General features: G+C 44.8%; 1 protein-coding gene across 5 annotated transcripts; it reads right to left on the bottom strand.

The window, feature by feature from the left end:
* Nucleotides 1-3,122: 3,122 nt before the first annotated feature.
* On the bottom strand, nucleotides 3,123-22,194 carry ACCS (1-aminocyclopropane-1-carboxylate synthase homolog (inactive)). Of its 5 annotated transcripts, none has more exons than XM_074909402.1 (16): nucleotides 21,692-22,194; nucleotides 19,753-20,369; nucleotides 18,187-18,246; nucleotides 16,682-16,774; nucleotides 15,353-15,423; nucleotides 14,736-14,805; nucleotides 13,515-13,581; nucleotides 12,964-13,061; nucleotides 12,312-12,389; nucleotides 10,217-10,317; nucleotides 9,441-9,530; nucleotides 8,359-8,404; nucleotides 8,067-8,208; nucleotides 7,319-7,461; nucleotides 6,786-6,939; nucleotides 3,123-6,568 (listed from the first exon to the last, which is right to left on the bottom strand). In XM_074909402.1, exons 1-16 carry the CDS (start codon nucleotides 22,149-22,151, stop codon nucleotides 6,270-6,272), a joined length of 2,589 nt encoding a protein of 862 aa, XP_074765503.1. In that variant the 5' UTR covers nucleotides 22,152-22,194; the 3' UTR covers nucleotides 3,123-6,269. The 5 variants fall into 5 exon arrangements, with proteins under 5 accessions (XP_074765503.1, XP_074765500.1, XP_074765501.1 ...); XM_074909399.1 differs by having other exon boundaries at nucleotides 21,515-22,193; XM_074909401.1 differs by having other exon boundaries at nucleotides 6,430-6,568; nucleotides 6,786-7,124; nucleotides 21,515-22,194.
* Nucleotides 22,195-25,016: the final 2,822 nt, after the last annotated feature.

The raw sequence follows: 25,016 nt of genomic DNA, 5'->3' as shown, positions 1-25,016 counted from the left end.
TAACCCATCAGTTTGAAATCACTGCGAGCTGCCCCATTCATAAATCAGAGGCAGGAACTCTCCTTCTGGAGGATTAATGGACCATGTCTGATTTTGTGAATTGTAAGGGGCACCGTTCATGTTGCTGGGGCTGCGGGAGACAAGTGCTGGACCTCTGAAGCCACAGGACTGATCAGTGTGAGCTGTGCCTGGATGTGACTGAGCTGGGGACAGGGGTCCATAGCCCTGTCATGTGACAGGGACACTGGCTGGTCCATGTGCAACTGCAGGGGCCGGGGGCCACAAAACACGGGCTGTGCCAGCCCACACAGTGCCCACGGGTACTTCCTCCCTGCTCTGCCAAGGAGAAGAAAGCGCATTGAATCAATTGTAGCTGAAACACTCACAGAGGCTTGATGATTGTTTCAACCCTGTAGAAAAATCTGAAAAGCGGTGAAATTTTATTAAAAGCTAGAATTAAAGAAATACAAACAGCATCAGCTATTTTATTTCAAAATAGCTAGAAAAATGGAGGATGTCGTCTGTTTTGATAGAGATTTCCCTGAAACCACATCAGGGAGCCTGTTTATATTCTAGTGATGTAGCTAAGCCAGACAAGTCTGCAGCACAGCGTCTATTTTTAGACTCCAGGTTGCCATTTATAGCTTGTAAAAATATTCATCAGCATCTGGATAACAGGCTATCAATTTTTATAAATGCACAAGAGAAATCAGATATTTTATCCCTCTTTGCTTTGCCCTTTTATGTTCTGCCTTATGTGACTCTTTGGGGGTCATCTGGGCATTTGTTTTAAGCACCTCACTATCATGCCGTACATTTGCCTGCTGTCACGTACAGCATCGTGTATTTTCTGCTGGGATGATCAGTTTACAGAAGAGAAAGAAATGCTCAGAGATTCTTCTGCTACTGAGTCTCCACACATGTAAAGCAGCTGCATGTGAGATTATGGTGCACCTTACACAGTCAGTGCTGGAGGCAGCACATTCTGAAAACACTTTTATAATAAAAGGAGATCATTTTAAAAGGCAAATATGAATGGGAAAACTAATGGCTTGGGGACATCTTTTCCACCTCATTTTCAACAGATGGCATAGCAAAAAATCATAGCTCATTTTTTTCTTCTGAAAAATTTGTTAATGGCTACTACCAATATATAAGGTACTGGACTAAATGAAAGAGTTTCTAGTATGACAAGGCAGGATACCGTAACAGCCAGGTCATTGCCTGGGGTCACTAATTTCATTTATGTCTTTCAACCAAATGATACCCTCATTCACATCAGTTGAATTTATAATTAGATTGATCAATAAACTGTATCTAGGAGCCAATTGCATGGTTTTATCTCTTGAGCCAGTCCATCATACACCCCCAGTGCTGCTGTTTTGTAACTGATGGTGCTGGTCACTATGGTGATCAGCCTGATGTCTGTACCTCTACATCCTCTACTACCTTCCTGAATTGAAAGGAAAAAGAAATGTATATATATTTTGGAGGTCCACTTCTATATCTCCCAGTGAAGGGTGTGAGACATGAGGAGATTCAGTTAAGCAAGTGTTCCCTTCAAAGAAACTACAATATGGCAGAAACATGCAGATAGAAACTCTCTGTCAGTGTACACTCCCCCCTCCCTACAGCTTTCAGCTGTCACGGTTTGCAGATGCATTAATCTTTAATCAATTGAATGCTTTCTGCAGTGAGGTATTCGGGGAAGGAACAGGTCATGACAAGCATTCGCCTAGAATAACTAAGCGCTCTTGCATGGATTGTGCCATCAGACCTTGCTGGATAGCAGCAGGGAATAGACACAGAGCTAAAAATAGCCTTTCCTTGCAGTGTTTTTCCAGACTATTTTTGATTCTTCATTTTGATAAGGTCGACTGGCCATTTGCTAAAAATAACCAATCCCAGCAAACTGAGGACAGAAAGTAGATTATTTATAACCATCTCAGACTCTTATAGCACATTTGTTGGCTGCAGATAATCTAGGATCTTGTCATCGGTCAATTGCCAGTGTTTTATGTAGGTTGGTAATAAATAAAGCATTAATTGGAATGAAGAGTGCGTGTATGTTGCCACTCTGATTTCCTCAGATGGAATATGCACCTTTTTGTGTGTATATATATATCCTTGTGGGTTACCTTGCCCTGTTCTTCATCATCCTGTCTGAATTGCTTCAGAAAGAATCAAAACAATGCCTGTTAGGTCAGCCAATCCTACAAAAATAGCTGCATATGGAATTAGAAGTGCAAAAAGCAGCTTTACCCTTTCGCATGCCTGATGGTTTAGATGCAGAAGTTTTTGGGGGGTGTGACTCACGTAGCTTCCTCCATGAAAGGTTTTTTTTAATCCAGCCACCATCTCTCTGACAAAATGCAACCACCGCTCTGCCAGCAGCACGAGAGCGACAGAGGGATTCTGTAACCAAGTAACTGGAGGAGGATTGCAGAGAAATTTTCAGTATAAACGATAATTTGACCCCAAGGCAGGTTTTAAGAAACTGGGTGGTTATGGGGACACAGCACACAGCAGTCAGCACAGCTGTACTCTCTGTTGGATGCATCCTAATAGAGGAAGACAACAATTAAGGTATTAGCATTACAAAAAATCTATTGTACAATACATTTGAGCAGCTGCTCTTCTTCAGTTAAGGTAGAGAACTATTAAGTTATTACTGAATATTTTCCCTTACAGATATTTTGCTTTGGATCTATTCAATTTCTGTAAGGGAAAACACATCTTAACCAATTTGTTCTTTAAGTATGCATGATCCTTCATAAATATTTATCTGGAATGGGCACCACCTATGCGGTTCGCTTAACTGCAAGGTAACACAGGTTAAGAATGTGGACACTCACACATTCTCCTCTCCCACAAACATGGACACATCAAGAGTAGACCTGGGATGTCTGTTAGGGAGGTTTCTATGACCGAGAGCAGTGCTGTACAGGAAATTCCCGCTTCTAATGCAGGAACGATGAACATTTCTCTGGAGTAGAGAGAGAAGCAGGGGGGAGAAGAGAGAGACACTGGCACATGGCACGGACTATGAAACTTTCTAGGATCCTCTCTGTGCTCAGATGAATGATAACCTGGACACAAAAATTAGATGCAAAGTGGATTTTATCATCTTGTTTAATTACAATGGACACAAGAAATGAAGGCACAGTGTTATACTCATCTTGATGGCATTTCTTATTTTAGATGAAATGCAGCGATTTTTAAAAATATAGATCTGACTGGCTTCATAATTTCAGGTACTGCTCTGTTTGCCTATTGCTTGACAAACTGGTAAAAGAAAGAAATGCAGAGGGGGACAGTCCTTAATAATTTCTCTTTTTTTTTTTTTTTCCTCTCTGAAGAGATTTGACACACAGGGGAAAAAAAAAAAAAAAAGGCCATTAATAATAATGATGAGAAATAGTGAGCAGAGAGAACATCTAACATGGAGGTAGCAGAAGGAACAAACAATTTGTACAGGCAGAGCCTGTGGTTTTTTATGTCAGAGTATATTCTTAGAGCAAGTAAGAATCAATTTAACTCCTACATACATAGGACTTTCTACATATTTACCAATTCTTTTCAACCAGTAAAGGCCATTTTCAAAATTTATTGGGTCTGTGCAGTCAAAACAAATGTTGTTAATTCCAGACTCATAACATCGCATTTCTCTCTAGCCTCATTTCCAGTTACATTTTGAGTTTCTGTGACCAAGCTAACATTCCTCAGTGGAGAGCTCCTCAGGCAGGTGTTAAACCTGAAAAAAACACAGAAAATATTCCATGCAACAAAGCGTGCATCTGTCCTGTTATTCTGAGTTACAGCAAGCTCAGATGGAAGTGACTGTGAGCTGTGTTATATTAGCTGTGAGGATTTTGAAAGTGTATTACACCCTCTTTCCTACAGAGGTATGCTTTACTAACTGCTTCCACACAGAGACAGTACTATAAACCTGCTTTCTGAGCAGTAAATGTCTATGGGTGAAAAACATATTATATTAATTGTTGCTGTTATATACCAACATACTCCAACCTTAGGAGTGACCAGAACACCAAAAGAAAAGAAAATTAGGAGAAATTAATGGGTTGAGTTTGTTACAGGAATCTCCTGAAATACCACTTTAGCTAATGCCTATACAGTCTTACGTGATTCTTCATTTCAAAGAGCTTTCTCCCTAAATTTTTGTTGCTCAGACCCTCCTCGGGACACATAAATAAGAGAGGACAAACCAGTAAGTCCATTTGCATTTTGGCTGTATGTCTCACTTCCCATTCTGTTAAGGAGACCTTAACACCTTTGTGAACACCCAAGAGCAAATGGAAAATTAATAATAATAATCAAAGAATGTACTTAAAAATATTGTACATGGGGAAATGCCAAACTAACAAGCAAATATGACGCTTGTAACTATCCCTTATACTCCTCTTACCAATCACCTCACCAACCTTGCCTCATTGCTGGCACCTGAGAGAGGGAGCAGTTACTTCTAACAGCTGCCACATGCAGCACCATCTTCACCTCAGCCACTGCTCAGACTGTCCTTCTCACTGTCCAGGCAATTCTCCACTGTCACCTCACCAGAGTGCAGTCACATTAATTATTTGCTACTTATGCCTTGGCAATTTGGTTTATGATATAGACATAAATGCTTTTGTCATTCATTATGGCATGGCAATCTGCCCAAATCTGTGATGCCCAAGAACAAAACCAACAGAGTCACAGTGGTACTGCTGGGAGCCATCAGTCACCGACATCCCACCTCTCAAAGAAATTGTAAAATTAAAGCTGTTTGACTTGAAGATTGAATCAAAGAATAATCTGAATTTCCTGTTAACTCTCAATATTACCCTTCTCCCAAATGATCTACAAAGCTAAGCAAGACACATGCATTTCATGGGACCAAGGATTTTTCTCTTGCCTTTCCAATTTCACATTGGAGGCTTGATCAGAAGAGTAGAAAGCAGTTCTTCAGTTGTAATCTGCAAATTCCAACTATGACAGCACAGAATTTAGCTTAAATTTTATCTTTCACCTCTCTAACTCATTATATAAAGATTCCATGTCACCAGGATGAAATTTGGTTATTAGAATTACAGGAGAAAGGTGCGCTTCCATTCAGTTTTCATGGGCAATTTCTTTGAACTCTGGATTTGTATGTATGCAGAAAAAAGCTTAAATTCCTTTAAGATACTGAAAATTTTACAGTACCAGGAAATTACTGGTGAAATACTTTATCTGCACCATACAGGAAACAGTGTCTTTTAAAATGGAAAAGAAAGGAAGGAGACTGAAGAATACCATTTAGCCAAAAAATTACCTTGCAAATTGACAAACATAGCTAAAAAATTGCCTTAATTACTCTGATAACGGTAGAAGGTGCCATCTTGGAAGACTGTGGGCTTAGAGTAGATACACCTAGCACGGTGGCAGAAGCAGCATCCTCTTCATTGTCCTGCCGATACACCTCACTGCTGTCCAGCAGGGATGGACTTCCAGGTATAGGAAGGCTGCAGAAAGAACATCTACTTTCAAAGGCCTCTCCCTGCTTAGCTCTTTTGTGGACACTGCGCCAAGAGGCCAGTGGATGCTGTTTATTTATACGAATACAAAAAAGGATAGAAAGAAAAACGGGCATTTCACCAACTGAGGATATTGGATACTCGCTGATCTGAGGTTAGACTGGAAACCAGCTCAAAATGAAAAGCTTTACAGATCTCAGACTAGATGACCACTGTCCTAGGAGCCTCACGCACGAAGATGAACCCGTACACATACTTATTTACCCTTAGCTGAAGCTAAGTTAGGGCTGACCCTGGGTTCTAACTCCCAAAAAATCCTCTTTGCAAAAGCAGTCATCTTCTGGCCCCAAAATCAGTCACATCTGATCATCAGTCAGGAAAAGGGAAACTGTACACATTTTAACAATCTCAAGTCTCTGTCATGATATAAGAAATATAAAAGACGACACCACAGGATCTTATAAGAGACTTAAGAGCATATTCATTAGAAATGAAATACAAAATACAATGATGCCGCAGGACAGGGGGCAGCAGGTGAACAAGACCCCCGCCATTCCCTACCCTCACCTCAATCCAAGGAATGCACCTATATAATACAAATTAGAGATTCCAAACAGGGGGGAGAGGAGGGGTTTTACAAAGTGATTTTCTTGCTATACAGAAAATATATTATTTGCTGTAAGTCACTGCTGAGCTGTTAGGGGCCCAGGGTCAGTCACTGCTCAGGAGACCCCCTGAAGGCACACTGACCCCTTACTGCTTCCCCACCAGTTTGCTGAACACGTCGTAGATCTCTGGCTTTTCCTGTGCAAACTGCTCGGCTGTATTTTTCTGTAGCCAGTCAGACGAACGCATCTGTTGCTGCAGGAGGCCAATGAGGTCACCAAGGTTGGAACTACCAGCACAGGTAGGCTCCTGGTGGCGGGACACAAAAATTACTTCATCTGTGCTATCTGCTTTGCCGTCCTGATCTGACTGGCAAGGCTGCTCCTTCTCTTCAGCCAGTATCTCCTGCTCCCGCTCTTCCAAAACCTTGCGGATCCGCTGCATACCTGCAGTGGCATAAAGAGCAGAAACACTAGTGGATTATTTAAGCCACAAAGTGTCCCCAGATCTGTCAGATCCAAAAAATTTGGAGAATGGAAGGAAATGGAGGAAAAACAGAGAAGACAAGAGGATAGTAATAGGGTAAGTTTAGGATTAAGGAGATGAGGAAACAGTGCTGCAGAAATTCTGGTGGGAGGAAAAAGAGAAAAAAACATTGCTCACCTAACTGTAGCCGGTGGGTCTTGTCAGCAAAGATGATGCGGAACCATCCAGGTTCACTGCATTCAAAGGCTTTACCGCAGGACAGGAGGACCTTGTTATCCAGAAAACGCCTCCAGAGCAGCATCTCCTCCTCAAATGTGCCTGTCCTAAGGTACTAGGAGAGTCAGCAGAAGGGCCAGAGGTTAGTAACATATAGGCTAAATCACCGAGATCCTCATGAATTTGTGATTCCCATGAGGTCTGCAAAGGCCAGGGGAGACACCTTTTACCTCTGAAGTACAGCAGTTGTGATATAAAAGAAGAAATGGGGAGGAAAGTGGCTTGAGAGCAGTAAGATTCCTGCAAGGAGGGAAATGCACAGACAGACGAAAGGAAAAGAACGGACAGAAATACAAGGCAGCCCTTCCCTCTGCTCGTGTGACAACAGATTTGTTAAACCAAAATGCTTATCACAATAATAAACTTTCCTCGAGACGCCGTTGCACCACGTGCCTGCCCTTAGCCCAGAAGCCTTACTTCCTGAGACTACCAACCTTTCGGAAATCAATCCAGACAAAGAAGCCTGCATTGCGGTTGAGAAAAGGAACTCCAAGTGTCTTCAGCTCATCTGTCACATATGTATGGGCAGCTTTTAGGCGGGCATGGTTGGCTCTCAAGTACACCTGGTTGATCCAGTCTAACCAGAACGAAAAGAAAAAAAAAAAAAAAAATAATCACAAACTGAGAGAAAATTCAGATCTGTTCAAGTTACCAAAACACTCACAGTGCCTTTCTCCATTTCACCCTTCACCTTCTTTTTTTTTGTTTTCTGTTTCCTCAAACAGCAAAAAGAGGGGCAAGAACTATTTAGCAGTTTCACGTCTGTGCAGAAGAATATCTTCTTGACCTTTCTGAGGAAGTTTCCCTAAATTCATAGCTCTTAGCTGTTGTGGACTGTTAGCACTCCATCCAGGGCAAACGTAGAAATCCAGTTCCATTTCCCTTGTCTCACAAGCCAGTATTCTTCATTTCTGCTTCTACACAACACTGGCTATTTCTATACGAATAGCTATCACACTTCTCCAGAGCTGCTCCTCTAATTCTGATGATCAGGAGCTCTACAGAAATGCTCCTTTTCTGCAAAACTGTTAATCTCCTGTTACGTGGGCAGCTTCAGGATTATAGAAGACTGTCGGTTAGACTGTACAAACAGGAGACCACTTGGGAAAGTAAGAGGAGGGGATCCCCAAGTACCAGGACACACAGAACAGCAGAGGATCATACATAATGCTCCTGACTCACCTCTGTCTCTAAGCAGCTGTGCGACTTTGTGCTGCACAGGTCCACAAACCCCATGGAAATAACACAAAGAACCCACAGCATTAGCAACATCTTGGTTCTCTGTATATAAAGTACCAAAACGAATCCCAGAGACAGCAAAATCCTGGAGAAGACACAGAGAGACTACTTCATTACACAGGAAGACCAGGATCTTATTACTACTGCCTTGTTCGTTCCCGCAGGAGGAACCTGAGGACACCAAGGCCAACCCTGTCAGCCAGGAAGCCACAGTACGATGGCAACCAGCACCCACCTTGCTTATTCCCCACATCACATGAGTCCGCTGTGGATCAGGCAATCTGTATGTAGAAGGATGCAGATGGGCAGTTAGTGTCATGGGTGCTGAAGCTTTTGGATCACCAGTGCAGCATTGCAGAAACAGAGAGGCAGCATTACACAATGACAGACAGTGCAGCACGGAACATCAGTCAAGTAGGGAAAATTAAAATCTGACCTAACTTTAGAAGCTAGGAACTCCCTGAAACTAGTTTTAGACACAGCAAATATTTCAGATATACATATATTTGTGAGTGCTATATTTCACGCACAGATTTCCTGCACATATGAAGCTTTTACATATAATGCTAGAAAGCAGGCCTGTGCCAATGTATTTGACAAGAATTAAAAGTAATTTTCTTTCAAACCCCAATATTTTGCAGAAGGAGCTGGAAGTTCTTCTTTTGCAGTGTAGTACATCCAAGCCCAACAAAACTGAGCTAAGACTTAACCAAATGTATTTTATTTCCTTGCAACTAAGCACAAAAAGAATGAGAGCAACACTGGTTAAAACTAGAGATTTGAAAAAACTCCAACCCAAAACAGCAAAAAAGCACACCATATTTTTAAAAGGTGAGATTTGAAAAGTTTTTCATCTTATTAAATACATAATAAAACCCATTCTCCAGTCTGAAATAACACTGTGATCCGTGACTACTGTATTAAAAAAACAAGTAAACAGCAACAGAAAGTCTTTACAGGCATCAACAGCAACATGGGAAAGATGTAATAATGTTTAGGTGGGAAGAAAAGCCTCACTCTCTACAAGTGAAACATCTCTTTCCAGTTTTGGGGACTGTCACAAGCAAATACTGAAGCACACATTGAAAAGTGTACCACAACAGAAACGTAACTACCATTTTTTACTTGCTAGATTGCACTTGACAAATGCATTTGCCATTCAGAAATTTAAAAAAAAAAAAAAAAAAAAAAGAAATCAGCATAAGGCAGATTCAGAATTTGCTAGCTCATGACTTAACTTCCAGTCACAAGTTCTCAGCAAGGCATCATGTTGAACTGTCACTGGAAGATGGCCAGGGAAGTAGGAGCTGATTTTACCTGTCCATGCCTAGGACACTGTGAAACGTGGCTGATTCATCAAAAACTGACAGCATGTAGATCTCATCTACTATCACATGCAATTCATGTCTGCAAAAGGATAAAATGGAGATTACAGAAGAAGGCTGCTTCTGGTTTAGAAGCAGAGATAAATTCAGGCCCGCCAAGACCTGCTTTATACAAAGAAGAGGGATAACAAATTTTGCAGAAGTAAAGCATTTTTTCTACAACTCAGAAGGTCTGTTATGTGTACATTGAAGTGATCTATGTCTACCTGTCACCCTCTGCAACCATATAACAAGATAAAAATTCAGTCATTTCCAATGTACTAGTGAATATTAATTAGAATAAACCATATCATCATCCACTCAGAATCTGATGGATTCTGAATCTCAGACTATCTGTGATCCATGATGAAGCTGGGAACCCATATTCACATATTGCTTTGTCTTTGCACATACAGAGAAACTGAGAGGAAAGGAATCCAGCTTCCTACCAGAGAAGCACAGCACCATAGTTTTTGCTAGGACTACCAACCAATAAAACCTGCATTCCCTGATGCAAGTTGCTCTGCCACTCCAGGTGACAGCATGGTCCATGTTCCCTTGTCCCCAGCACTCCCCTCTCTTCTCTTAAGCCCACCACTGTGTGTGAAGCATAGACTGTTTGCCTGACTTAAAAGATATTCACGGATAAATTTAGGGAGAGTGAGTAGTCCACCAGAGTCTAGAAGCTATATCCGACTCAGGATGCCTCAGCCTTCCAAACTCACGTACCTTTTAGCAAATTCCAGGTAATCCCGTAGCTCTGACAAGGAGTAGATGTCCCCAAGAGGATTCTGGGGATTCAGAAGAATTAAGGCCCTTACAGTGACACCCTGCAGAATACAAATAACACAGTGTTAAGAGAGTGCCCATCACAGGATAAATTTTCAGTCCCTCCACTTAGGCAGTGATTGTCACACAATATTCCCCTTAAGCTTCCACCATGACTTTTCACCTCAAAAGTTAGATTTCTATGAGAAAACTTTCAGCCACAAATTAAGATTTTATTTTACAAATATATCACTTGCAAAATGAACTGAGGAAAAAGATTATAGAGAGAATCTATGATTTCAAAAAGAGATAGTCTGCCACAACTGTTGCCATCTGGTCAACCAATTCAGAGAAGATGCTCTCAGATGTTCTCAGCAAGGAAGAGAACTTTCTCTGAGCTGTATCAGTGTGCTGGGTTTGTGTGGCGGGGTTTTTGGTAGCAAGGGAGGGGGCTACAGCGGTGGCCACCTCGGAGAAGGTTCTCAAAAGCTCCCCTGGCTCCAAGTCAGACCCACCTCTGGCCAAGGCTGAGCCATTTAGTGACAGTGGCTACACCTCTGCGATAACGTATTTAAGACGGTGAATCTGAGAGGAGGTCGGGAGTTGTGAGGAGGAGTTACAAGAAGGACACCTGTGTGAACACCGAGGTCAGTGGAAGGAAGGAGGGGGAAAGGGGGGAGGTGTGCTGGAGCAGAGACCCTCCTGTATCCCACAGTGAGAGGGCAGGGCCGCCCCCTCCCACCCATGGAGGCCACTGGAGGAGCACATGCCACAGTCTGTGGCCTGTGGACGACCCCATGCTGGAGCAGGCGGCTGTGCCCAAAGAAGGCCGGGGGCTCTGAGGGGAGAAGCAGCCCCCGCTGTTGTATTTCGGGGCTGGGAGGACTGCAGCACACTGGGGGGACCTACACCAGAGCACCTCAAGAAGAATGCATCCCGTGGGGAGGACTCATGCCAAAGGAAGTTCTCCCATGAGAGGGAAGCCACATGGAGCAGAGGAAGAATGTGCAGAGTTCCCCCCTCTCCTGAGGAGAAAGGAGCAGTAGACTGACCATAAACCCCATTCCCTGCCCCCTGTGCCGCTGTGGAGAAGGAGGTAGAGATATCTGGAACAAAGCTGGGCCCAGGGAGGAAGGGAAGGGTGAGGGGAGGTGTTTTCAAGATGTGTTGATGCTTCTCACTGTCCCACTCTGCTAAGTAGTGTTAGTGTTTGAAGTGATGGGGTTTTTTTTCCTTCCTCTAAGCAGCCTGTCTTTTGCTTATGTAATGGGTGAGCCACCCCTCCTTGTCCTTGTCTCATTCCTGAGCCTTTTGCTTTATTTTCCCCTTCTCAGCCTGGAGATGTGAGTGGGTGGCTGGGCGGTACTCAGCTGCCCTCTGGACTCAAATCATGACAACCAGTAAGTGGGAAGTAACACATTACTGAAGACTGCCCGTGAGTGAGGCAAGAAAGATGGGAATTTGAGCTATGTGGTTGCAAGTTCTTCCCATTTAAAGTACACTTGGCTGAAGATGTCAAAGCTGATAATGATCTAAAGATGCAACTGAACATATACAGGGCTTTGGACAACATCAAAACTTATGGATGAACTCTTCAAAAGAGTGATACTCATCTGCATTTATCCTCTACATTTGCATCTCTCTCTCTCCTGCAAAAACTCTCGGTTCTTAGTGGATTCATCTGCACTACTGTGTAGAACAGTCATTTTGGGGTAACTCAGCTGGCCTCCCTGAAGGACAAACCCTGGGTAGTCCCTATTTTTTAGTGCATGACCAAGTACATTTTCTTTCTGGTGATATGAATGGGTTCCAGGGCTTTGTGAATGGTCTGGTAGTCCTTTCTGTGTGACAAAAACTGACAGACACAATACCAGGGAATTCCCCCTAAGACTGTCCCTGAGTTTGCAAGGAGGCTAATCTCAGGTGGTCTACAAGGACAACCAGAAAGCCAGGTGCTAGGTTTTGAAAATGTTTTGATCCTCAGGCCACTTCTGGGACATGCCATCTCAAGCATATCGTAGCCTTTACAAGTAATGTGAAGTTCAGCTAAACTCACCTCTGCCCGGGCATCCTGCAAGGCTTTTTCCAGTTTTTCCACTGTAAGCTGAAAAGGGCGAGTGCTCGTTCCAGTAATCTGAAAGACATCACAAAGATAAAAAAGGTCAAGTTATTTCAATAGGGTCTGTCTTGAGCCAAATCCCCTGAGAAATGTTCCCCAAAAGATGACAAAAACCCAACAATAGTAACGTAGCAATCATCCTCTTATCCTTTTATACTACAAAGAGAGTAAATAAATAAATAAAATCAAAGAAATGTTCATCATAGGCTGGCCATACACACAGAATTCTCTGGTTATCCTTGAATAACCAAACAATGCAAAATCTTCATCTGGTCTTCCACCCATAGGACCATCTCTAATACATACTTCTGCCTCTAGGGCTCAAAATGGCCATTTTTTTCCTCTCAAGAGCCATTACTGGGAGTAAGATATAAGAAAAGGACAAGACTGGAATCCAGATTCATGGTCTCAACCAACCTTCTTGCAAATCACATGCCCAGTTTCCCAGCAATAAATTGAGAAAATGCCCACAGACTTCAGTCTATCCTTGTTCTGAGGACTGCTTTCAGAGGTTCCCAAAGCTTGGCACTTCCTAGTATCAATTATTTTTTAATTACAGAGTTTGGTATTCCCTTCCCTCAGAGCTTACCTTACTGTCTAAATAGGCATAGACCAGCTTGACATTACCATAGAGGAAGACACTCTGGGTAATACCACCGTAAAAGGGAGTAGCAATCAGAACAGCTTCTGGAACCGAGAAAACAAAATTGGTTATCAACAGGTCACAGTCCTCCTCTCTCTTCTCACGTACTTCAGCTACACATGAAAGCTTTCTAACAGCTGTGCCCTCTGGAAACACTGTAATGTTATGCCTTTTCCTCCACTTAGTTTTTACAGTAATGCTTTAATCTTCTGCAAGAACCCAGGTAAACATGAGCATGACTCACATTTACTCTAACAAACTAAAACAGGGCACCATGAGAACAGTGAAGGCAGACAGGGCAAGACACCAAGTGTGAGTGCATGACATCTGCAGACCATGGAGATGATGAATTTCACAGCGTAACCTTGCAGGAAACAAGAACTTTGTAGCGGGTCAATGCCAGTTCCACTACTTCACTTCTGTCAAACAACATTTAAACAGAGTAATGTTATTTCCCAGAAAAAAACCCCACATTCATCTCCCAACCATCCACTTACCCCCTGGATCACAAAGGACCGTAGCTAACGCGGAAAATAAAGAGCCACAACCATTTAAAACAATCACCTACAGAAGAAAGAGAGAGGCTAGTGATAAATCTGTCCATAGAAAGACAACCCTATAAAATAATTCCTGACCATACTACTAAAATACATTTTCTTCCCAATTCTCTAGCACAGACATTCCCAGAATTTTCCTGCTGAAATCCCACTTCTACCAGAAATAACTTTAATCCAATTCTTTGCTTCAGAGACACTTTTTCCTGGTGCTGTTCTTGATTCTAATAAGCAATTTAGAAAAAGAGTAGGCTTTAAAATAGGGAAAAAATTGGGGAGCAGTTCCGAACTGCTAGAAAAGCAAACTAATTTTCATCAGCTAATACATGCTACCATCTCTTTGTGGTAACAGCAGCTCCAACCTCCTGCCAAACTTGTGCAAAAGTGGAAACCACTGTCTCATACAGGAGCAGGTGTGACTCCTGCTTCTAGAAGACAGATGCTCACAGGTTCTGTGAGTTTCACTCCAAGCATCGGGCAGAATCTGCTGCCTTGGAGAAGCAGTGAACAGCAAACTGATCAGTGGTAACTTCAGATCACATGAAGTATGGGCTTCTGCTGAATTATTGCTGACAGAAAGGCAATGGCTGCCCCAGCTCCTGCTGCCTTCAGCACTCAGCAGAGGCAGGACCCCTGATCTCTGCAGGCACCTGCGCCCAGCCTGCATCTCTCCCCAGTCAGCAAGTCTTGCAGAGACTCAGGTCTTGATGCCTTCCTCACAACAGCGCCACAAAAAAGGTCTGTTTTTACAGGCTAAAACTACTCTAAGTTCAATTTCAGATTTTTGTCCTGAGGTGTAACAGCAGAACAGGATGAAATTGAACCTGACTGAAACAATGGGCACTCTTTGTTAAGGCTGAGGGATACAGGCACAATAGGTCCCAGAGCTGAACAAGGAGTTGAAAACAGAAAGCCCCCCTGAGAGCCCTGACATGAGGAGTTGGCACACAGAAGTAAAGCATGAGGCAAATATACAGTAGACCCGAAGTGTTTTGGCTGAAGTGTGCATCAAAAGCTACTGAAATGGCTATGAATCAACCTCATTTACATGGTAAAAGGCTGCCATCTTACCAAATCATTTGTTTAAAAAAAAAGAAGATGAAACTGTTGGACAACAAATGGCAATACATTAGAATAGACACCAATGGAAAGTGGGTTACCCACATTTTCTGCCTTAAGAGGTGCAGGGGCCTTGCAGTAATAGGTCAAAAATCGAGCCACTTCCTCCCGTAAACTGAGAAAGACAAAAGCAAATATTGATTCAGCTTATTCTCCAAGAGGCTGGGCTTCCCCAGGTCCACATCTCAGGAAAATAAAGCCAGGGCGCAGTAAAGTCTGGTGAAAATAGCTGGAAAACAGGATAGCTCAGGCCCATGCCACAGACAGGACTTTAACACATGACAAAGGTGTTGCAGATAATGTCTGTAACGGTGCACACATTTCTGATGAGCTTTAATCGAGGCACAGAAGAGATGGATTAAAGTCCCCAAGTGTTCACTATGTTTCAAAGAACTGTTTGGAGTCACCTAATTTGTCATTGCATACAGTGCTTTAAAAACTGTGTTTGCTTTAGAAAATTGACATCTTCTCTCACATAAAAGGATTTTTAACTGGATGAATTTGGCAGGCCAGCTAATTTACAGTTTTGCAAAGGAAGAGATGATTAAATGACCTAGAAAAGTTTTAACTAGTGAGTGCAGCAGAAGCGGTTTGTATTCATCCATCCTGCTTATCAGACAAGTAGTCAAAAAAAGAAGTCTTACAGAAAAGAGGAGACTTACAACATATGTCCCTTCCAGTCAGGATACTGAAGCAGTGGAGGCTCCATCAGATTCATATCGGTCTGTGTCAGCTGGGAACAACAAGAAGAACCATTAAAAGCACAATCACTGATAGCGGAAACATGGAGATAGACAGGATCCTTGTACAGGCACATCCCGGCATAGACACACACACAGGTGCAACTTCACAGAACCACAGAATCATCTCGGTTGGAAAAGCCCTTGAATCTCCTCCAGCCCAACCATGAACCTCACCCTGACCGTTCACAACTACACCAGATCCCTCAGCGCTGGGTCAACCCGAAAACTGGGTTGAGAAAGTCACTATTAAAATTAATGCAAGAACCAGGAAACTGATCAGTGGTAACTTCAGGCTATGTGAAGTTCTAAGTTATTGCAGCCAAAACTTTGCTGCACATAGATCGACAAAAAGAACGCAGAACAGGCAATACACACGATGCCCATAACCGAGATGCCTGCAGAAGATCTTCTCAGCAAACAAAGCAACCCAAAGAGTCCCAAAGAGCATTTTCCCCAAGCTCTGAGGGCAACAGCTTTCAGCTGGAAAGTAAGTCCCAACTGTGAAAGCTCAGGTCTAGACTGGCAGAAAGAGACAGAAAGGATTTTGAATCACAGTCAGGTATGCATTTTCTTTAATCAACTTTCAATATATTCATTTTTTAATGAATTCTAGCTTTCATTTATGTTTGAGTTCCAAGTTACTGCAGATCCTTCAGATCTGTAACCCTGATAAGCTTTGATAAGTGTTAAAGCATAACGCGAGCTTTCAAAAGACAGGAGAAAAATGAAATTATCTTGATAATTCTTCCCCAGGGCAGGCACTTTGTTCCTTATTAGGTGTACATTCTGATCTCAAAGACAGATGCACCTGAACTGCGGAGGCCTTTTAAATATTTCTGTTTAGATAAAGTATTCACACTGCTTTTATCTAAATATTTTCAAGGTCATAAGTATCAGGGTTTCACATAATCCAGTTCTATGAAGTTGCAAGGAGAAGCACAGTGGTGGTACAGGCAGAGACAAGAGGATATTTTACATAAACAAAAGGGGAATAAACAAATATTATGTATTACAGTGTACCTTCCAAATATTTAATGGCAACCAAATCTATGAGTTAATACTAAAAAAGGTGAGGGTGGGGGGACACAGCAAGTAGGCAATAGTGCAAGGGAGGAGGGAAATTCAACATGCAGCGTGAAAGTTTCTCACATCATAACAAAATGACAACATTCGGTATTGGTGTTTTAATAACAGGTGCCAAGCTCTGGAGTTTAAAGACACTGTCCTTATCCCATGCAGAATTACAACCTGATATAGGATTACAGTTCTTTTATTCAGCTGCAGGTGTTCTTGAAGCCTACGTAGCACAGTACTGTGTTTGGATCTCTTTCCTAAACTTATCTAGAGAATGCAACATAAAACGTATCAGCAGGCTTGGCCAAAAATTACTATGCAATAACAAAGAGGAGAACCCTTAAAGGTACGGCATTAAGGGCTAAGGAAACCAGAGGGGCCAACTGAAAGGAAGACCATCTGGGATCTCATGCCACAAAATATAGTCTGATTTAAGGGTCAAAAGTTGAAGGCAGAAATCTGATACATTACTTTCTTCAGTGAAAACAGTAAGTATTTATTGTCCCAAATAGCAACAAAGTATTTGCCTACCATCCCAGCTGGTGCTGCATTCAAGGAGCCCATACTGCAACGCCAGGCTGCGACGTCTGAGAAACTGGCAACAGCCTCTTTGTTCAGCTTGTTGCCACAGGCGTGATGGCTCCTCTCACTAGAGCCAATGAAGTCTTCACTCGTTTTCATAATAAGGTTAATTGAGATGCAGCTGACTACCACCTCCCTCTGCACTACTTACTGCAGGCTTGGTGTTAAGTTTTAATGGGAAAGGACAGTGAAGGAAGGAAGGAAGGAAGGAAGGAAGGAAACCACCTGTGCAGCCTAGAAGGCACCTTATTCGTGCAGGCAGCAGCTCTGCCTTACCTGTTCTTTTAGCTGGAAGGCGGAGTGGTGGGGTAGCGTCCCCCCCGAGCCAGTGGAGTGGCAGGCAGAAATAAAACAAGGAACATTTTGAGGGTGGGAATTGGTGGAAGGGGAGCAACCATGAACTTCAAACCACAGAGGCTGACTGCCCGACCCTGAGCCTCCTTCCCTCCCGGCAGACAGCTTCAGGTATGAGAGACTGCCACCTGCCCACCTTGCAGGCTGCACCAGCGCAGTGATTTTAATGGAAATCAAGAAACACTCCTCTACAGCACCCTTCTGTTGTTGTCTTTCGACTTTTTTTACTTTTTGAGTTGTGCTGTGCTTCATGCCTCTCCCTGGCGCAACTGAACAAAGCGAGCAGGTAGCAGCTGACCCAGTCTGATTTCAAGAGCTGCCACCCTCACACACTTTGGGTAAGTTCAGACCTGGGCATCCAAACTGTGTGACTTTCAAAATGGACAGATGTGAAGATCCTTGAAATTAAATAGAGTTCAAAACCTCTGTATTAAATCAACTACTGTCAGCAGGAGAAAATAAAATGCATCTCATTTTCATTTACTTTTCTGAGCCAAGTACATCCCCAAAGGGAAATCCATCATGAAGAGGAACAGAAAAACACCCTTTTTCCTATCTTCCTGGAAAAATAACATAAATAAATGTACAAATAGCTGAATGCAAAAGTGACTTCGAACATGTAAAAAATTCACCACGAAAAATGTTACCAGAGAAACCTGTGCAAGAGCAATAACTAGGAAAGTGCAAGCACTGAGGAGGAACTACACAGCAAATTTAGTATTTCTATCTGGAATAGAACTTACCCGCTTAGACATTAGGTCAAAGCAGAGTTTATTCTCACTGGTGCCAAAGTTTATTATACCCTAGAAAAAGAAATAATTTCTTGTTTATCAACACAAAAACCACGTGCCTACATTACCTTAGCTGCCACTTCACTAAATTGTCTTCAAAACACTTACCAAGGAAAAGTCAAAACACAGTTCATATAAACTTCACCATATATAACTCGAGACACTTATCTATGTGTGTGTGTTTACATATATATTCCAGACACTCAGCTTCTTAGTCAATAAACTGTCTGTACATGAGTACGTACTAACAGTTTATACTTCTCTACAGAATATGTTTGATTTAACCTTGAATACACTCACTGGTATATATCTAACTACAAAAGAAACCTTAAAACAAAACTGAGAAAAATGAGGTTTACCCTTCTGTAGCAGTTTTAAACAAGGTTTTGGACACATTTCTTTTAGCTAAAAGCATTTGTTTATTGGTCATTACCATTCCACTCCACTGATTTGCTCAGAAATCACATAAACATGTAGTCATGAAAAGTGGTTAAAAGATTAAATATTCCCCCCTGGAGAGCTTACCCTACAGTTCCAAGTTTAGGATTTGGCCCTACTGTTTATTTAGATCTTGAAGAGTTCAAATCTACTAGCACATTTTCATTATTAGAAGAGGTTGGGTAAATAAATTTTTAAAAATGAGAAAGTAAATCTATGCAATTGTACGTTTATGATGTTACTTTTATGATGTTAATAAAGTACAAGTCCAATTTTAGATACTTGTTTAAAAAGCTACCTCCTACATAGACAACAGTGGGTAGAAGAGGCAGTTTGCACCTCATAATGCACCTTGTATCAAAAACTTCACTGCGCTTTTCTATCTTAAAAATCTGGTTTTCACTTCCCAACACAGTGTGACTAAGTCAGGGCTAATAATAAAACACTTTAAAAGTTTTAAGTAGTTCAGTATCTGAATAGGGGTTCTATTTAAAAGTCATCCACATAAATCATTATTTATATTTAGCATACTTGTTACTCAGTAATAATTTGACATGAAGTATTAACACTCAGCCTTTGTGCCACAAGGGGGGTATGATGAGCTACTTACAACTGAGCAGCCAAGCTTAAGCAGGCAGAAAAAATACTGAGTGTTAGATAAAAGTAATTATTTTTTTTAAAAAAAAGTCTATTGCTCGGTTGTTTTATCTCCTGCACCCATCACCTGCAGATATAATCAGATAATCAGAGATGGTCTTCAGTGGGCAGCAGGGGTGATGAGGTGAAAGGAGGAACAGTTCTGTTTGTTCCTGCAGATTTCTTACATCTTTCAAGGTCTGCTACTGCTATTATTTCCCCAAGAGGGAAATCAGTGTGCAAACCTCAGCTGAACACGGCGTTCCTCTTTGATATACAGATGACCTGCAAAGCTTTTAATTTCTCTTCCTGAAGCAGCTTGACCTGCAGTGTATTACTGAGCTCAGGACACCCCCACACACTTTTATCACATCTGTCAGCAACCCTCTAACAGTTTTTTCCTTAGCAAGAAAGCCAGGAAAACACTTTGAGGTTCTCACTCACATTGGGGTTCTTGTCTTCATCGTATTTGTCAGCATGATAAGCTTTGTACCCTTCCTCAGTGGAGCCACGAAAAACGTTGGCAATGTTGCCACGAGCAGACAGGTAGGGGCTCCTCTGGAAGTCGCCGGTGTTACAGAAGCCGTGCATGTCAACCCTCCTCTCGGTAAGCGGCCGAGCCCTCATCTCTTGCAGGTCGCCCCCTCCTCCTCCTCCCATTCCTGCGATTTCGGAGAGTGCCTGGCTGAAGTCCAAGCCCCGAGGCATCGCGAGGGAGGAGGAAGAGCCGCTATGGCTCTGCTTTAGGATGCTGAGCATCTGAGCAAAGACATTGAACATGCGAAACTCATGTTCCCGCTCCAGCTCAAACCGGCGCTGCTCCAGTTGCATCCGACGCTCCTCCACATCCAAATCTCGCTGAAATCGCCGTTCTTCCATCTGCAAAAAGCGCTCTTCCATGGCCCGCTGAGATGTCAGGGTCTTCAGCAAGAGATCATCGAGCGGGTCCTTCACACGCTGGCCTTTCCGTTTTTTTCTCAGCCGATGCAAGGCGGAGAAGCCAGGCCGAGGAACCACGTTCTGGATCCGTGACGAGTTTGCCATGCTGGGCTCACTGAAACCTGGGAATATATAAAAGCAAGGAAGTAAAATTAAACGTGCAGCAAGTAAAGTGGCGTGGACACGCTTTGCTGTCTTCCCCTGCCCTTCCTAGGAAACACCCTTCCATCTACCATAGGGTTTTACAGGAAAACCGAAGTAAAACCTGTCAGGTACATCTTGAAGTTTGCAAGTATTTTTCAAGTTTGTTTTTCACTTCACACATGGGGCACCCCGTTACGCTGCCCGCCCCAGCCCTGTACTCAGCCCCTGAATTAACCTGAACCATCATCAGTTCCCTCCCCTGGACTAACTCCGCAACCACCACGGTGAAGAGGACGAAGCATTTCTTCCTGATCTCAGACATTAACCTCACACTGGTTATCGTCTCTCTTCTTCCCCATCACGCCGTGCTCTTCCATCAGCCCATCCTAGGCTGGTTTGAAATCCCCAGGATTTCCAGACCGTACCCTTCCTGGCAGCCAAGCAACGGCCAGCTGCACTTTCAGTGCAGGAGTCTCATCTCCTGTAAACAGATACGCTGGTTCTGCCAATGACTTTCAAAAAGATCTTCTTTCCAAGTCCTAATAAACAGCCTAGAAAGCCAGGCAATGATTATTGCCAAGCATTCTTCATTGCTGAGTGTCCTAAAAGATTAGAGCCGGAAAATATTTTAAAAGGCAGCGAGGAAAGTTTCACCTGCAGGTTTATAGCATAGCCATGGCAGAAGAGGGTCTCCTGATACAATTCAGCATGAGGACCGCAGACAGCCCTGGTGACGTTCAAATAATACCAAAACCCGTGCAATTTAAAAAAAAATTTTTTTCAATACGTTAAGTGGTCTCAGCTTTATATGCAGAAATCTAACGCAAATGCCTAGCCTGGCTCACGGCAGACATGCCAGCCCTTTGGATTTCATACACAATATTTAGCCTAGCGCAGTAATTTCAGATTTTATTTACCTGCAGCGAGATACGTTTCGGGAATGGCCAGAAGACTATGAATGGAGATACCAGCCTTCTACTTTAAAGCTTTTTGGGACGTGGAAAAATAAGGATCCAAACGTCAGTGCGAAAACCAGGTGTCTATCTCTGCACCAGAAAAAAAATCTCTCTTTCTGGGAAACCGGGCAGAACCCTTATGCTGGAATGTAAAAGGCTCTCCCTACCTGAAGGTGAAACACTGGTTTCAATGGGAATCTCCACCCTGGAGATGGGAGAGTCGTTCTGGGCCCTCTCCAAGAAGGCTCTCTCCATCTCATGCTCTTCAGGGGAGCCCTGCTGGTAAGACATGGCTGGTGGGGGCTCTGGGGTCAAGCAGTGCTCATCAGAGTTCACCTCCTCACATTTGATTTCCATCAGTTCGGGGTGCTGGGAGTGTCCAAAGGGCAGGCCCGAGGAGGCGAACTGGTGGTGGTAGCTCTCCACCATGCTGCCCTGCAGCACCTGCTGCGCCATCATGCTGCCGCCCAGCGAGCCGTAGGCCAGGGCGGGCCGGCTCGTCAGCACCCGGTCCATCACCTCGTAAAACTTCCAGGTCCGGCCGCCCCGCGGGGCCTTGCTGTTGTCCTTGATCCGCCGGTACTCCAGCTTCATCTTCTTGATCTTCTCGCGGCACTGGTCGCCCGTGCGGTGGATGCCCTTCTCCCGCAGCACCTCGGCGATGCGGTTGAAGACGTGCTGGTTGCGCAGGCAGCTCTCCAGCTCCATCTGCACCGACTCGTCGGCCCAGAGCTGCAGCAGCTCCACCACCTCGGGGTCCGACCAGTTGCTGCCGCGCTCGTACTTCTTCCCCCGAAAATCCATCGCTCCCGGGTCGGGGGGCGGGATGGGGGGGCGGCCGGCGGGCCGGGGGCTCGGCCCCCGCGCCGCCCAGACCCGCCGGGCCAGCGGCGGGAGCGGCCGCCGAGGGGGGCCGGGGAGGCGGCGGCGGCGGCCCCGCGGGGGCGCCCGGGGCGGGCTGCGCCGGGGGTCCCGCCCGCCGCTCGGCCCGGCCCGGCCCCGCCCGGGCGGCGCCCCCGGCCCTGCCCCTGCCCCCGCCCCGCCCCCGCCCGGGGGGCCGGGCCCCCCGCCGGGCCGGGGCTCTCGCACCTTGGCCCCGAGGGCGCCCGGGCGGCCCTGCCTCCCCCGCCCCTAAGGGGCTGCGCGGCCGCCGGCACGGCTCGGCCCGGCTCGGCCCGGCTCGGCTCGGCTCGGCCCACCCGCCACAGCCGGGCGGAGCGAGCTAGCGGGGAGCCGGGCCGGCATGTTCACATCCGGGGTGACGCACATGCGTGCAGCCTTATTCCGGGATAACTTTGGCCCGTGCCAGGCGCTTGCTGCGCTCCCGGGGCCGTGCCGGGATCGGCGCGGCGCCGCCGGCTGCCTCCGGCCCTCCCGCGCCCCGCCCCGGCCCGCCCCGCCCCCGGCGGGCAGCCCCGGCCCCCGCCGCGCCTCCGCCCGGCCCCGCCAGGCACGGCTCGGCACGGCCTGGCCGCGTCGCACCCCCGCCCCGCTCCCTCGGGAGCTGCCCGGCGGGGGCGGGGCCGCTTTACCGCTGGGCCCGGCTTACCGCTGGGCCCGGCTTACCGCTGGGCCCGGCTTGGCTGGAGGGGCGTGGGGAGCGGGTGTGCAGAACCAGCCCCCGGCAGCCCCCCGGCTCACGGCCTGGGGACGGGCCGCCGGTTCCCTCCCGCAGGCAGAGCAGCGGGGATGGAGGGACCAGCCACCACCGCACCCGTTCACCCCTCCATTTCCCTCCCCACATCGCCTACTGGCACGGTTCACATCCCTCCAAGCACCCCCCGCCCCGTCCTCTGCTGCGTCCCTGAACGGGGTGGAGAGCTGCGGAGAGCTAAGGCAGGATTTCTGGCTTTCCCTCTACACCAGCAGGTCAAATTCCTCGCAGGGATCTGTAATTGCAGAGCTCACAGAGCTGTTCTGCCGCATCAGCCACCAAGGTGGCCTCAAGCCACGCGGTGGGACAGAGCGTGTTGCCCCATGACCCATCGGGTTGGCAGTTTCAGTCCAGACCTGAGCCTGGCAGGATAAAGACTGAGCCCTAAGGCAGCGAGGACGAACATAAACCCAGTAATTTATGAGAAAAATGGAACGAAACACAATGTGTCCATATCCTGTATCACAGTTCTCGTGGCTAGTGTACAGGTGGTGATGGCTAGCGTACAGGTGGTGAAGTGCATTCTAAGTTCATGATTTTCCTTTCAGATTGAAAGATCTGCTGCTTCGCAGCACTGTGGGGTTTTTAACCAACTCATTAACTTCCCTCTGGATTTTAATAAATCACTCGCAGCCTCTATAATTCCATTTCTCAGTCTGAAACAAAAATGAAAATCTTGATCTTCATTATATTTTGTGCAATACTTTGAGCACAGTCTCTATGGGGAAAAAAAGAGACAAGACTTAGCTTTAAAAATACTATCTTTCCTAATAACTTATGATCAGACAGTAGTTTGGATTTTTTTCCAGTGGTCTGCTTAACTAGAGTTTGTACTCCCACACCCCCATAAGAAAGATTTTACCTTCCCAGGGTTTTTTCATGGCACGGGCACTCTGCTTTCTACAAATACAGACTTAATTATATAAGGACATTTACATTGACTGTGTGCTGTGTGTGCTGGAGTACACAAAGACCAGGGCAACAGTGAATAGAGCCACCGATGATAGAAGGTTAATAGTAAATATAAATAGATTAAAGGCAGCAGGGAACAGTCTTTTTAAAAGCTTTTCAAAGAAGCCTGAGAGCTTGGCTCCAGCCTCTTATGCCTGAGGGTCATAACTTAGCCAGGCAGCAGTAGATGCTCTCAAAAGTAACTCAAAATATGCCCTAGCTTCGGAAAGAGCCACTATTTCAAAATGCAAGCATCAAAAGGGATGGAACCTAAATTCATGATATAAAAAAATAATAAATATTGAACTATTGTTCATGGTTCAGTTGTTTCCACTTTTTTACGCTACATGAAGTGGAAACTTGATGTTTTAAATGAAATTAAGGGCTTCCCTTGCACTCATGTGTCAGGTAGACACGGCATTGAATAATAAATAACATATCACATACTGTTATGTTGCTGAGATAATAGTTTGAGCTGCCAGTTCTTCGAGTTGCTTTTCCAATTCAGATGGAAAAGAGGACTGGCAGGGGCTGTGTTCCTGAAGCGCAAGAAGGGATGATGTTGAAATGCAGACAGTGCAAGCCACTGAGAACTGCAAAACCAAAAGGAAGTCATCTCCTGAACTGGCCTGTACGCCTGTTTTTGTGACAAAAGTGTAGGCGCCACCTAAGCTAAGACAGGCTAATTCTTTAACAGTGGTTTGACAATAATCCCTCTCCACCTTTCCTTTTCATGCAGCAAGCTCAGGAGCACAAACCAAATGCTATCACAGAGTATCTTCTTTATTCTCTGAAAATTCCGTGCCTCAGTTCTGTCTCGGCGGTTGACAGCTGAGTGCCGCAGTGACAGGGCATTCCTTCTCCGAACAAACTGCGTACCACAATTCCTTTTCTAACAAGCTGTGACATATGATCCTGAAAATACCCCCTTTAAAAACGGCGTTAAGCTTCACTATTTTGTTAAGTTTAGTTTATTATAGGTCTCCGAGTCATTGATGCAACAAGTTGACAGCTCAGCCTTGGGCAAGAGTGTGTGCCCTACACATCGCAGGCCGTCGGAGCAG

This window comes from Athene noctua, chromosome 6, assembly GCF_965140245.1.
Source record: "Athene noctua chromosome 6, bAthNoc1.hap1.1, whole genome shotgun sequence".
Lineage (NCBI taxonomy): Eukaryota > Metazoa > Chordata > Aves > Strigiformes > Strigidae > Athene > Athene noctua.
Note: the sequence above shows the minus strand (reverse complement) of the source record. Positions and strands in the feature narration are given on the sequence as shown.